General features: G+C 32.5%; 1 protein-coding gene across 1 annotated transcript in view; it reads right to left on the bottom strand.

The window, feature by feature from the left end:
- The window catches only part of TECRL (trans-2,3-enoyl-CoA reductase like), a 98,527-nt gene that overhangs the window by 13,059 nt on the left and 70,252 nt on the right, over positions 1 to 15,216 (bottom strand). Inside the window, exons 5-8 of the mRNA XM_045473893.1 lie at positions 15,082 to 15,197; positions 11,271 to 11,376; positions 9,925 to 9,997; positions 4,790 to 4,833 (exon numbers count right to left, since the gene is read on the bottom strand). Of these exons, the coding sequence (XP_045329849.1) occupies positions 4,790 to 4,833; positions 9,925 to 9,997; positions 11,271 to 11,376; positions 15,082 to 15,197 (339 nt within the window). The remainder of the gene's footprint in view (positions 1 to 4,789; positions 4,834 to 9,924; positions 9,998 to 11,270; positions 11,377 to 15,081; positions 15,198 to 15,216) is intronic.

The following is a 15,216-nucleotide window of genomic DNA, read 5'->3' as shown; positions in this document are numbered from 1 at the left end:
TGATATGTTCTATGATATATAGTGTTCCCAGCACCCTCTCTCCTAATCAAAAATTACTGTTCTATGCTCAAGGTCCTTCTTGGTTCAGTGTTACAAGTGAAGTTGTGAATGCTTGAGAAGAGCATAATTTATTACCTCTCCAAGAATATTTTCATTTAAAAAAAAATTAACCTAAATGACTGGATAACTAATGGTGAGACTGAAGACACGGAGAGCAAAACAGGAAGTAGAGTGATTTTCAGTGTTTTGCAAACCATGTCTTATATGTTATCTATTCTCTCATTTCCTACGTTGTTGAAGACAGTAAGAAATTCAGGAGAAAAAATTCCTCTTCTGGTGAAGTGCTCAATGTACAAAGAATTGATGAACTGTAACTGCTTCTGGAGAGTAAAACTAAACTGAGAAGAAGAGAGGACAAAGAAAACAGGAATATTATTTATAAAATAGCAACATATTAAAAATTATAGAATATATTTTGTTTTGCAATAGTGATTTTGTTTCTTTGTGGGTGGACCTGAGTTCAGAGAATGAAAAGAGGTCATAGAAATATGAAGATACTGGGTTATAGTGTATGTCCACATTATTTCTAGCAGAAAAACAAAGATCTAAAAGTTGTGGAGAAAAATATTATGATGCCTTTATAAATTTGCCTATTTTTGATTCTACTTGTTTGGTTTTTTTCCCTTATAGATTTTGTGATTTCAAACATATTTGAGAGAACAAAGACACATTGAAAGTCAGAAAGAATTTACACAGAGAGGGAGGTGGTAAAATACTTCTCAGAATATAATATAAGCATGGCAAAACTCACAAAAATCAAAGAGTTTCCAAAAGGAATTATACTCTACTTTGGAAGGTTTTAAGTGTTCATTGTAAAGTGTGTTGTTTTGCTTACAGTATATTTTGCTTCATATATTAGAAAACAGAATGGCAGTAGAAAAAAAAAACAGAAGGCGGGAGCAGAAGAGAAAATCATAATTGTTAATAGTCCACAAAATGCCTGATTCATACATAAGTCATTAAGAATTAATTATGACCTTATTGAACATAGTTCTCATACATTGTCTTCTAGCCAGGTGATAATGTGGCTCTACACAACAGAAGCAAATTCAACTTTAAATGAATAAAGCATTTTTTCTTAGATTAAGAGGGTACATATATCAATAAATGAAGAACAGGAAATTTTGCAAACATTTGCAGAAAAATTAGCACTTGGAATTAAGATAGGCATTTTCTGGTTAGACTTTATATTATACAAGACTGGCCTATGAATTTCCCCTGAGTTTCTTCACATAATAGTAATTAATTATAATATATGCTGATAATCTTACTATAATATAATTTTAGATGCACTTGACTTAAAAATATGTGCTTTTGGGGCACTTGGCTGGCTCAGTCAATAGAGCATTCAACTTTTGTTCTCAGGGTTGCAAGTTGGAAGCTCATGTTGGGTGCAGAGATTACGTAAAATTAAACTCTTTAAGAAAAAAAAAGATGCTTTTCTTTCCAAACCATTTGCATATACATTTTTGTGATATATGTGAAAGGCACAGACTTAGGCATTCATTTATTATGAATGAAGAAAATTAACCTTGAAATACAGAATGTTATGCTCACAGTGATATGGTAGGTATCTTCAGTTTAGGTGATAAATGTGCAAACTCAAACAACTCAGTTTTTACTACATTCTGTATTAGAATCAGTTTCCTAACTTACATCTTAATATCATATTTTATTTGTGAAAAATAAATGTGTTTTGCCTGCATCCAACATTATTAGGAAATTCCAGGGCTAGCAGGCCTTTTTAATTTGCCATCACAATTTATAATGTTAAGAGAGTCCCAGTGGCCCCTCTACCTTATTTCTAAATGTCTACTTGCAACAGAATAGACAAAATTCAAAATTTTGACTTTTAAACAAGGTTTTCTCAGATAATACCATCTATAATTGAAAACACAGATGTTTCTTTTTATCTTAATTTAAGTCTAGGATTGAGATAGTCAATGTTTGTTATGTGCTTATAAATGTGGAATTAAAGTCATTGTATTTACCTACTGTCTATATTGGACTTAGACAATGCTACTATTTATCACTATTTATTTTGAGACCTTGGCCCTTATAAGACAGCAACTATGATAAAATTATAAGACTTGCCTAATTCTCCTCCTCCTTGTTTTCTCCCCATGTGAAATATATAAAGAAACATTGATTAATAAAAGAATGTGTGAAGATTGAACACTAGTAGCTTAATTAGGAGGCAGCGTCTTTAAAAATCCTGGGAAAAAATGTATAGGGCAAACTATTAGAATTTTGCTTGTTTCCAATTATACCTTTTTTACACTAAAATATTATAATTGTTATGACATTTTTAAAAAGCTGTAACTTTTTTAAAACAAATTTTATTTTATACTACAGCCATGGATTCATGGCTATACCACATTTGAAAAAAGGAAAGAATCAATAATATTATATAAATGGGAAATGTGTAAATATTTACACAGAAAAAACGGAAACCAAGTTGCAAAACTCTTGTATAGTGGTTAACATCATAAGGAGAAGAAATATGAGAGAAATAATCATACATGAAGTTAAAAATATATCAAAATAAAAACCAAATATGTGGTTATTGTTTTGTTTATCCACTAGCTAATTCTTCCATTTGCTCAAATTTACTGAGTAGTTAATATACAGAGATCATTAGATTTGGTACAATGTAGATTAGCAATAAAGGCATCAAAGTAAATAAACTGAAGCCTTACTATCTATGAATAATATAAACATGTGGAAAATTAAAAGGTGGTGATATACTTCTAATACCTTCCCTTAAGAAATTATGAATAAAGAGGGCCTCCTGAGTGGCTGTCGGTTAAGTGTCCAACTTTGGCTCAGGTCATTATCTCAGGGTTTGTAAGGTCAAGCCTTGCATTGGGTTCTTTGACATAAGCACAGAACCCACTTCAGATAATCTGTCCCCCTTTTTCCCTGCCCTTACCCCCCACTCTCTCTCTCAAAAATAAATAAATATTTAAAAAAGAAATTATAAATAAAGAAATAGTTTTTGTTATTCACTCAAGAAAGTAGTATTTCTACTATGTGCAAGACCAGGTGTTAAAAATATTAAAGCATGACCTGCCCCCACCACAGCCAACAAGTAGAGAACCTTATTATCTAAACTATTAATTAAAATACGCACACACACACACACACACACACACCCAGGTTTACATGAGACCTTTTAACAAAGTATGGTGTGTCATTTGCACCTTGTATGAATGTGGGAGTGTAAGTTGTCTAATACAAACTTCACAAAGGATGTAGACTTATATATGAATCAAGGGAATTTATCAATACATCAGGGACAGGAATCATGAGAGTTAATCTATCAAGGACAGGAATGAGGAAGAACATGAACAAAGAATAAAAGTATGGGTTATATGGTGGAATTATATGGTGTATGAAGTAAAATATGTGTCTCATAAAATAATGCATTACAGAAAAACTAAATAATCTTTTGTGCTCAGATGGATGTGTACCCAATCCAAACAATGCATATGTAAAGTTAAACAGATTTATCTAAATAACTGGATTGAAAACAATTAGAAAAGATCTGTAATTCATTCAAAAAAGCAGATTTTGTTTTCATTCAGAATTAGTTAATTAACAATTATGCCAAAGTGTTTTTTTATTTTTTTAATTTTATTATTATTATTTTTTAACATTTTTAATGCTTATATATTTTTGAGAGAGAGAGAGAGAGACCAAGAGCGAGTGGGGCAGGGGCAAAGAGAGAGACACATAGAATCCGAAGTGGGCTCCAGGCTCTGAGCTGTCAGCACGGAGCCTGCCATGGAGCTGAAACTCACAAACTGCAAGATCATGACCTGAGCGGAAGTCAGAGGCTTAATGGACTGAGCCACCCAGGCACCCCACCAAAGTGTTTTTTAAATGCTCATCTTTTAGGGGCGCCTGGGTGGCTCAGTCGGTTAAGCGTCCAACTTCAGCTCAGGTCATGATCTCACGGTCCGTGAGTTCGAGCTCCGCGTCGGGCTCTGGGCTGATGGCCCAGAGCCTGGAGCCTGCTTCTGATTCTGTGTCTCCCTCTCTCTCTGACCCTCCCCCGTTCATGTTCTGTCTCTCTCTGTCTCAAAAATAAATAAACTTAAGAAAAAAAAATTAAAAAAAAAATAAAAATAAATGCTCACCTTTTAGATTCGTAAAACTTTTTGCTGTTAGGGGTTTATAAGTGTGCAGACAATAGGAAAAACTACTAAGTATGATTTTTTTTTCAAAGTTTACTATACTTCAAAAATTTTAATCATTCTTTATAGATAAGTAGAACATTTTGATTAAAATATTTAGAGATTTGGGGTGCCTGGGAGGCTCAGTCAGTTAAGCGCCTGACTCTTGACTTCCGCTCAGGTCAGGATCTCACGACTGGTGGGATCATGCTCCATGTCAGGCTTTGCGCTGACAGCATGGAGCCTGCTTGGGAATCTGTCTCTCTCTCTGTCCTTCCCCACTTGGGCACAAGTTTGCACATATGCTTTCTCTCTCTCTCGTAAAAGTAAATAAATAAACGTAAAAGATTTAGAGAACTAAAAAAAAAAGATTTAGAGAGCTAATGGCTTGATTTTGGGAAGTTGTTTGACCTACTTCACTTAATAGCATTAACTACATAATATAAAAAGATATCATATTTTGTACATGGCATATCCTCAAATATTTGTTTTGCATTTTTAATAACACTTCAATTAGAGCATGAATAGTAAAAAATATAAATAATACATACCAAAAAATTGATAGCAGATATTGTGACTTGCCGGTTTCCAAATGCTAGAAAGTAGGAAAAGAAGATGTAATGCACACATTCACATTTTGGATTGTCATGCTATAAACATAATTGAAGCAGTGTTTATTGGATATTACTATCCTCTAATCCAAAGTACTATGCTGTATATAATTGACCTTTGGGGGTAATACATTTGAAATTTAAAAGAATGAAATATTTTTGCTTTCCACATGAAAAGATTCTAGTTACCTAATGATATTTAGAATACAAATGGAATCTACTTGTAATTGGCATTATAAAATTCTTTGAAGGCGGATTTAATTTCTCATTTGTCACTTTAAAAGCACATCATTGATGTATGTGTGTTTCTGTGCCAGTGCCATACTGTCTTGATGACTACAGCTTTGTAATCTAGCTTAAAATCTGGAATCATGATGTCTCCAGTTTGTTTTTCATTTTCAGGATTGTTTTAGCTATTCAGAGTCTTTGTGGTTCCATACAGATTTTAGGATTGTTTGTTCTAGTTTGTTCTGTGAAAAATGCTGGTGGTATCTTGATAGGGATTTCATTAAATGTGCAGATTGCTTTAGGTAGTATAGGCATTTTAAAAATATTTGTTCTTCTAATCCATGAGCATGGAATGTTTTTCCATTTCTTTGTGTCCTCTTCAAAATCTTTCGTAAGTATTCTATGGTTTTCAGAGTACAGATCTTTTACCCTTTTAGTCAGAATGTATTATGCCAAGCAAAGTAAGTCAATCAGAGAAAAACAAATGTCATATGATTTCACTCATATGTGGAATTTAAGAAACAAAACAGATCAACATATAATAAGGGGGGAAGAGAAGAAAGGGAAACAAACTACAAGGAACTCAATGATAGAGAACAAACTGAGGGTTGACAGAGGGAGGTGGGTGGAAGATGGGCTAGATGGTTAAAGGGTATTAAAAAGGGCACTTGTGATGAGCACTGGGTATTGTATGTAAGTGATGAATTACTGATTTTTACTTCTCAAACCAGTATTGCGCTGTATATTAACTAAAATTTAAGTGAAATGAAAAGGAAAATGATTCCTTTATAAATAAATAAATACATACATATCTTACGGCCTAATATATGATTGCATTTGATCATATGTCTTTTTTTTAATGTTTAACAACAAAAAGAGGCATGCTAATAATAATTTTTTTCATTGATGTTTTATAATAGGTAATATTTTAAGTATTTTTTATTTATCATCTAGAAACAAATATATGAGGTAAGATTTAATGTTCTCATCTTAAAGAAAAATATAGATTATATCAGTTCCCAAATCATATATGAGTAATTAATAAATTAGAATTTAAGATAGTATCTTTTTTTTTTTAATTTTTTTTTTTAACGTTTATTTATTTTTGAGACAGAGAGAGACAGAGCATGAACGGGGAGGGGCAGAGAGAGAGGGAGACACAGAATCGGAAGCAGGCTCCAGGCTCTGAGCCATCAGCCCAGAGCCCGACGCGGGGCTCGAACTCACGGACCGTGAGATCGTGACCTGAGCTGAAGTCGGAGGCTTAACCGACTGAGCCACCCAGGCGCCCCTAAGATAGTATCTTAAAGTCACCTTTCTGATGGCAGAAAAGTTGTAATATAAAAAAGTACTAAAAATAAAATTTTCTGATAAGCTCATCAGCTGTATTAATAGTTGCATTTTTTCTAGATTTATGTGAGGGTGTGTACATATAAATTGTATTTATGTAAACACATTTACAAATAAAAAATATAATGTCTCATTTTAAATCTTGCATATTTTATAAGGATATATTTAAAGACTTTTCCAATACTCTTAAGCATTCATTGTAAAAGCTATGACAGCATATGCATTATAATGTGTAATATGGCTAGCTCTAAACATTAAATATTATCTAATTGCTGCATAATTAGTGTAACTTTAATTTTATGTATGATAAGTAATACAACTTCAAATATCTTTCTTTGTAAGACATTTATAGAAGTTCTATTTCCATGGGCTAGAAATTTGAAAGTATAATATAGTCAAAAGTTATATAAGTATTTATGTATGAATATATATATGTGTATATTCATATATAAAACATGTATAATTATTGGAGATTTTGTTTTTATAAAGTACATGTATCTAATTATGAAATAAAATACATTAATGGAGAAAATTTGGGAAATAGATAAAAGTACAAAGAGAAGGGGCGCCTGGGTGGCGCAGTCGGTTAAGCGTCCGACTTCAGCCAGGTCACGATCTCGCGGTCCGTGAGTTCGAGCCCCGCGTCGGGCTCTGGGCTGATGGCTCAGAGCCTGGAGCCTGCTTCCGATTCTGTGTCTCCCTCTCTTTCTGCCCCTCCCCCGTTCATGCTCTGTCTCTCTCTGTCCCAAAAATAAATAAACGTTGAAAAAAAAAAAAAAAAAGTACAAAGAGAAATAACATGCATAAAAATCCCATTATCCATTGTAAATCTATTAAAATTCAGATTTTCCCTTGGAAATATACATATTCTCTCTATACTTTCTATAGTATGTGATAAAACATTCTTATAATCAATTATTCTTTAATATCTCTTTGCCATATAACTAAGCACATTTACCATATAATTAAACATTCTTCTATAGCTAAATCAAAATATTTTTTTATTTGTACCTACTATTAGACAAAACTTTATTCATTCCACAATACTTATTAAGAATTTATATGAGGGGAGCCTGGGTGGCACAGTCGGTTAAGCGTCCGACTTCAGCCAGGTCACGATCTCGCGGTCCGGGAGTTCGAGCCCCGCGTCGGGCTCTGGGCTGATGGCTCAGAGCCTGGAGCCTGTTTCCGATTCTGTGTCTCCCTCTCTCTCTGCCCCTCCCCCGTTCATGCTCTGTCTCTCCCTGTCCCAAAATTAAATAAACGTTGAAAAAAAAAATTAAAAAAAAAAAGAATTTATATGATAGGCACTATACTATGTACTTGTGATAAATCAATTAAACTTAAGCCAAAAGCAACTCTTACCTTAATAAAAATTATTGTCTGACAAGGAAACAAGTAATAATCACAAGATAACAAATGGAAGTTTGCAATCCTGGTAAGTGTTACTAAGAAAGACCTATATAGTATTTAATGTAAGAGCTAAAATGAAGGATTTATTTTAATCGAGGAGATCAGGAAGGACTGTCTGAGCACCTGATTGCACTCTGATTTAGAAAATGAATAGATACTAACATACACAAGAGAGGGGTTCAGAACATTTTATGTATCAGGACAGTGAAGATATACCTTGTTTTCATTTTTTAATGAGAATAAATAACTGTATGATTAAAACAGGTACTGGGACAGAGAGTATAATTTTTAAATATTTTAAATGTTTATTTCCAGTAAGCAAACTTACAGATAGTATAACTTGAAACAAATTTTCCAGAAAAAAATGTAGCCATCATTAAAATTTTCTGTAATATTTTTATAATTTTTATAACATTTCACATTTAGAATTTTTACAAAGGCCGTTTTTCCTTGCTAGCTGCTGATACTAAACATATGTATTGAATTTTCTGAACATATGCATACAGTTTGCAGTTAATGGAATATGCCTGACATTGGGCAGTTTTCAATTAAGACAATTTTCTTTTCTTTTCTATTTACTTTTACTATTTACTTTTAAGTATTTTTGAAAAGTAAGAAAAGTGACCTCCTTAATGGTATATGTGTCAGAAATACATAATAATATGTTGTATTTTATTTAATGTGTGTAAATGTACAGATGCCATTAATGTTATGCAGTCAAATTTGTTGAGAATAGGGCTTCTCTTGATATTCTCAAGGTATTCTCATGATATTCTCATGAAAATATTCTCATGATATTCACTTTCCAGCTGGGATCAGCATGAATTTGATTCCTACTTACACCTTATGCATTTGAGAGTCTTGAGCCAGTAAAATTAGACTTTCAGGGTCTCATTTTCCTAATCTATAATAGGGACTATTAACACATCATAATGTTTCTTAATAGCATTTTTACATTTCTTGACAAGCATTTCCTTTTCAATAAATACTTTACATATGTTAACAACAATCAGCCTCTATTTTGTATCACATATGTGAATGTACCATTTTTTCAGAGTCTCCTCTTCTTAAATATACTATGGAGCAAAAGTATCTATCTGTTAATGTTCTAAAGTTAGTAGGTAAATATTCTGATAACATACCTTTAAGTATCAGAGTTATAAGATGTTAGGAAATTTCTTCAATATTCATAGTCGCTAGTATTTAGAAGAATTAAAGTTTTGAACATTGCAATGATATACTCTTAGCAAGCTCGACTAGATTTCTTGATCTTAACAAAGATTCTGTGTTGGTACTTCAAGTGTATATTAAGACAGTTTAACTGATTTTGTAAAATCTAAAATGAAGCTTGAATACTCTATTCATTTCTATTTATTTCAAACTCTAAAAACACCAGAAATAGATCACAAAAAATAATTATCAATTAAATTTGAAACCTCAGCCCTTTCTCACTAGAACCCCGTGTGTGCCTTGTGAGCTGCAGTAAAAGCTGAGGAGAGAAAAGTCCAGAGTAAATAAAAGAAATGGAATTCTTTGTTTGGTACAGCTATTTCCCTCCAGTTTTAGGAACTGAGAATTTAGGTTTGGTCCATTGTGCTTTCCACCAAATTGCTTCAGCTGAGTCAATGGCCAGGATATTTTATAAAGTTATAAATAGAAAATAGTATGTTAAAGAAACAAATTGCTTCTTACTGAATTATATTTAATATTTTAACTACATATTTATATTAATTGTTTATCTTTTAAATCCTGATAGTTGATTTCATGTGATTGTGTGATGATACAGAATTTTTCTTTTTAATCTTCACCCTTTCATTTTTACTATCTGTCACTTTGGAGATTTACAACCAACTCATATATTTGTTAGAGTTCTTATGGAAAGAAAATAAACCAATGTCAAAATGGTCTTTAAGTATACATAAAAATTTAATGGAGCATTATACAGAAGCAACTTAAAATTGACATTTTTTCATTATTTGCTTATTTTTTAAGTGTACCATGTTTCATAGCTTCTGTGTAGTTTAGAAGAGAGTCTTGATGTTGGCAATTTAGTATGGATTTAATTAGAAAGAAATCATACATACATGGTGGTGTATACTGTGGGTGATTAATATAGTAGGCAATCCAAGAAGTAAATCCCCAATAAAAGGCACAGCCCTGCAAATAAAACATAATAAAAGTTAGGGAATATATATATATATATATATTCTATCATATCATTTGAAATCATCCCATATATCTATATGCCAAACTGCAGCTTTTTTAATATGAAAAATGGTATAAATGTTCTAAGCCAGATAAATGACACACTTTCTCTCCCAATGAAGTAGCATTTTACAAGTAAGGAAATGCATTACTTTGCTCAATCCTTATTAATATAAATGGGAATTTAGGATATAAGACAAATGTAACAATATATTTTAAAAATATCTTTCAAGAGTGGTTTTGTCATATCAAGTAATATATATGAATGAAAGCATAAAATAATAATGTATTACATAAAATATATTAATATTCATTTTCCATCAGTAAATGAATAAAATAATGAGTTATTTAATCATTAGTAAAACCTGTCTTGATAGAATAGAAAGGGAAATGTCCTAGTTTTAAAAGTCCTAGGCTATAATACTGATCTTGTACTGATACGATAAATCTTAATGTCTTCTGCAGAATAGAAGCAGCTAGTCTAAATGAGTTTTGAGGTTTCTAAGAGTTTTAGGGTTTATTGTTTTAATACAATGACAACAATAGAATAGCTTGTTGAAATTTTTACAAAACAGGTATTCGCCAAAAAAAAAAAAAAAAAAAAACAGGAAATCTTCAATAAGGAAATACTTCCTATTGAAAGTCAATATTAAATTGGAATTAGTACTGGAAAATTGAATTGCAGTATGTTATATCATGTACATTTCCACTTTAATATTTCATAAAACTTCCCATTTTCTTGACAGCTCTTTGATGGGATGGTTATTAACTCCTGCATTCACCATTTTTGGAAGAGCAAAGACACTATCATCACACTGACAACTGTCATCAATACAGAATGTAGTTTCATCATTTCAAATATAGGTCACACAGACCTATATTTACACAAAGGTTCATATATGACATCCCTCCTCTTCAAGTGGCACTTAAGGAGTCTGAATTCAATGCTAAGTACTTCCAAAATCAAATGTGCCTGAGCATATGTGGCCTGTAACATAAAGGACATGGCAAATCTTTTATGTAGGGTCATTGGTTGAGGGCAGCTCCAGTGAAAAAGGTCATGGAGGAAGTGGCATTTCAGGGGCAGAGGTTTATGATGTGCTGATACAGTTGAATGGAAGAATCTAAGCATAAGGGAAATAAAGATGATTGCATTATTTTACGGATGACCCAATACACAAAATTTCTCAATAGCAATTAAAATGACAAAACATATCAATCCCACCTTTATCAAATTTTTCAAAGGTGTATGTCCTGCAGAAACTTTATGGACAAATAAGGTTTCCAAAAGATAGCGGATATAGTGTATACAATGACAGAAGCAAGCCACACTAGAAAGAAGATAAAAAACGAACATTAAATTCACTTCCAAAGGTCTGGCTTGCCTTCTGTATAAGACGTTTTATTATTTATTTTTATTTAGTTTGCTACAATATTAGGAAATGTTTCTAATAATCAAACACTAATGTTTATTTCCATATTGTTATGCTAGAAAATTTCTAAATTTATTTCACAATAAAAGTACTATTACAACACTCTCTATAAGTTTACTTCTGATGACACTCAAAATATTTTATAATACCAGTCGTAAGCTATATGCTCACACCTACCCCAAGAATACATAAAACTATAGATGTCCTCATATCAAAATGCCTCAAGAATGAAGCAGAAAATGTACACTTTTGTTTTGTTTTAGTATGGTTGACATACAATGTTATATTAATTTCAGGTGTACAACATGGTGATTTAACAAGTTTATGCATTATGCTATGCTCACCACAAATATAGCTGTCATCTATCATCATACAATGCTATTACAATATCATTGACTATATTCTTTATACTGTGCCTATTACTCCTGTGACATGTTTATTCTGTAACTGGAAGCCTGTGTCTCCCTCTCTATTTAACCCATTTTGCTCCCTGCCCCCCGCTTTCTCCCCTTCCCCTCTGCCACTTGCTACTACATGGATAGACCTAGGCTATTATGCTAAGTGAAATAAGTCAGATTGGGAAAAACAAATACCACATGATTTCACTCTGTGGAATCTTAAAAAAAAAATAAATGAAAACAAAAACACAACAAAACAAATGAATAAACAAACACACAAAAAGCAGAATCAGACCTGTAAATACAGAGAACAAACTAATGGGTGTCAGAGGGGAAAATTTACAAGTTTTAAAAATATCCAAAACCTACTTAGACTTCATTTGACATTTTATAATATTCAGAATAACTTTTTCATTGTTTGGTTTTCCTTCAACAAGAACCACACATTGAAAAAGTTTGAACTTCATTTTTTATGGAGTCAGGACAGCTTTTTTGTTTTGTTTAGTTGGTTTTATGTTTGGTTTTTGCCTACCTAACAAATTGTAATGTCTTGTTTATCTCTTTGAGTATTTGTTTTGTTGCTGTTGTTCTAAGTTAACATCTCTCTTGCCATTCATAAAACTATTATTTTAAAAGTAAATGTCAGATGTGATTTACAGAAATATATATTCTTGCTTATGCTTAAAATATATTTCCATTAAAATCTGTACTGCATTTGTTAAAATCATAAATTTCAAAAACTGACTTCTATTCAAGATAATCAATATGGATCCAGAATTGCATACTTAAGCCAATAAAGTTTGAACATAAAGATCATGTCATTTACTCTATGTAAAATCAAACATTGAGTCTCCCCCGGGAGTTTATTTTAACAAAATGAATTAATGATTTCTGGTTAATGATATCAGTGACTTTAGGGAAAACAAACACAAATCAACCTGGCTAAATCCCAGGGAATTTATTATTATTCATTAATTCATAAAAATATAAGTTTGCATCTATCAGGAGAGGGGCATGTTCTATGTGCGTATATCTATGAATAACAGACGAATTCTGTGAGAAGTGAGAAAACAAGTGTGGATATCTGGGGGCAGAGCTTTCTAGACAGTAAGAAAAACAAAAGTGAAGTTCTAATTTAGGAAGATGTCTTATGAGCTTAAAGGATTGATGAGGGAATCAGTATCTTTCCTACCTTGTTGGTTCTTTGTTAGGAGTATTTCTATAAATCCTTGAGTGAGAAAATTTTCCATTTTATAAGAAAGCATAAAGTGAGGTTATGCCCAGCTATGTAGCAGATCACTAAATAAGAAATTTTAGTTCAAGCCATGGTTAAATTAGTTCACTTATTTTTCTGCTCCTACAAAGCACCAAATTTCTTTGTACCACAAATAATTTCCACATGAAGATTTGCTAGTTAAAATCTGACTCATCCTTCCAGAAAACAAAGAAATGGTTGATATGCCTCTTTCTTAGAAAAGCCAGCTCAGAACTCCCATCCAAGTTAGGTTCTTCTCTTTTATAATCTAAAAGTGCCCAATGTAAAATAAATATGTTTGTAATTGGTTCATCCTTCTAATCATTCAAAACACTTTTACTGAGTACTTCTTGTAAACCAGGTCATGTTAAACAGTGAAGATAAACTGAACATGAAAGTAGACCCATCATAGAACTTTGTAGAGGGAAAGATACAAACAAGTGATTATGTGAACATATGATTTTAAAGTAATAAATTGCATAAAGGAAGAACATTTCGGTAGCATGCTTGTCATACAAAGAATAGGAATGGCCACCCAGAGTAAGAAATACTGAACTTTTTTTGAAGTTTAAATAAGAAAGAAGAAATAAGTAATTGGGATGGGAGAAGAGGGATAGCATGTGTAAATGTCCTTGTGAGAAAGGGAACATGGTAGGTATCAGGACAAGAAAGACCAGTGTGGCTGTGGCACAGAAATTAAGGGTAAGGGAAAGCTTGATTTGAGATGAGAAAGTCAGAAGTAAAATCACTCTCTATCTTCTAGTATTCCTATGACCTAAATTTTGCTTATTTTTTTTAAGTTGATTTATTTTGAGACAGAGAGAGAGGAAGGGAGAGAGAGAAAGGGAGAGCATGTGTGAGTTGGGCAAGAACAGAGAGGGGGAGAGAAAGGATCCCAAACAGGCTTCACGCTGTCAGAGCAGAGCCCCAGGTGGTGCTCGATCTCACAAACTGTGAGATCATGACCTGAACCGAAATTACGAGTCAGATGCTCAAATGACCGAGCCACCCAGGCTCCCCTGAATTTAGGCTTTCCTTAAATTTTGTTCCTTATTTCACTTAGAGTTTAGTCATTAAATCGGTTCTTTTTTTTTTTCTTAACAAATTGCTAACACTACATCTCAGTTTAGCATCTTGAATAATTATTCTTTCTCTTTAATTTGGTAGTAAGCTGAGAGAAATACAGAGACAGACAGAGACAGAGAGGCAAAGATTATTTTCACAGTATGTTATATATTCTGCTTTGATAACTGCCCTCATCCTTTTGTGTACCTTATTTTTACTTTTCACTTTAAAGTAAAATTTAATTTTGGATTTTGACCAACTAAAGGTAACTTATAAAACTTTTTGCGGGGGAGTGCCTGGGTGGCTTAGTTAAGTGTCCGACTTGGCTCAGGTCATAATCTCACAGTCTGTGGGTTTGAGCCCCCGCGTTGGGCTCTGTGCTGACAGCTCATGGCCTGGAGCCTGCTTCAGATTGTGTCTCCCCCTCTGTCTTCCCCTCCCCCACTCAGGTTCTGTCTTTCTCTCAAAATGATAAACGAATATTAAAAAAAAAAGTAAACCTATTTTTTCCTGTTTGTCATTGTTTCTTTCCTACAAATTTTGCCCATATTTTTAGAGAAGTATGTATTTTATTATATTTTATTTACTATTACATCTTCAGACCTATATATGACCTCTCAACTTTATAATCTTAACCTTTTTGTGATATTTTTATATTTCCAGATTTCTCCTACCGTGATCATTATGAACTTATATTACCTCAACTTTAAGGTATATTTAATAGTTCTTTGTATATAAATTTGCAAGTTGGTGTGTATACATTATTTAAAGTTACTTAAAATATATTTCTATAACTGTCATCCTCTTTGAGCTTATAAACAACCTTAATATCTGTGTGCTAGCTTTATCTCCTCCTAACCTATAGATATGATACGTATTACTTACTGTACCACTGGGTGGCGCAATCTTCTAGAGCTCTCTTTCATGTCATATATGTATGGGATCCTCAAATAAAAGAGGAGATATATCAGCAAAGGTCCTGTGTATTCAGCCAAAAATACCTGAAAGAAGGTGATATAA

The sequence above is a fragment of the Leopardus geoffroyi genome, chromosome B1, assembly GCF_018350155.1.
Source record: "Leopardus geoffroyi isolate Oge1 chromosome B1, O.geoffroyi_Oge1_pat1.0, whole genome shotgun sequence".
NCBI lineage: Eukaryota > Metazoa > Chordata > Mammalia > Carnivora > Felidae > Leopardus > Leopardus geoffroyi.
This window is presented reverse-complemented; position numbering and strand designations above follow the sequence as displayed.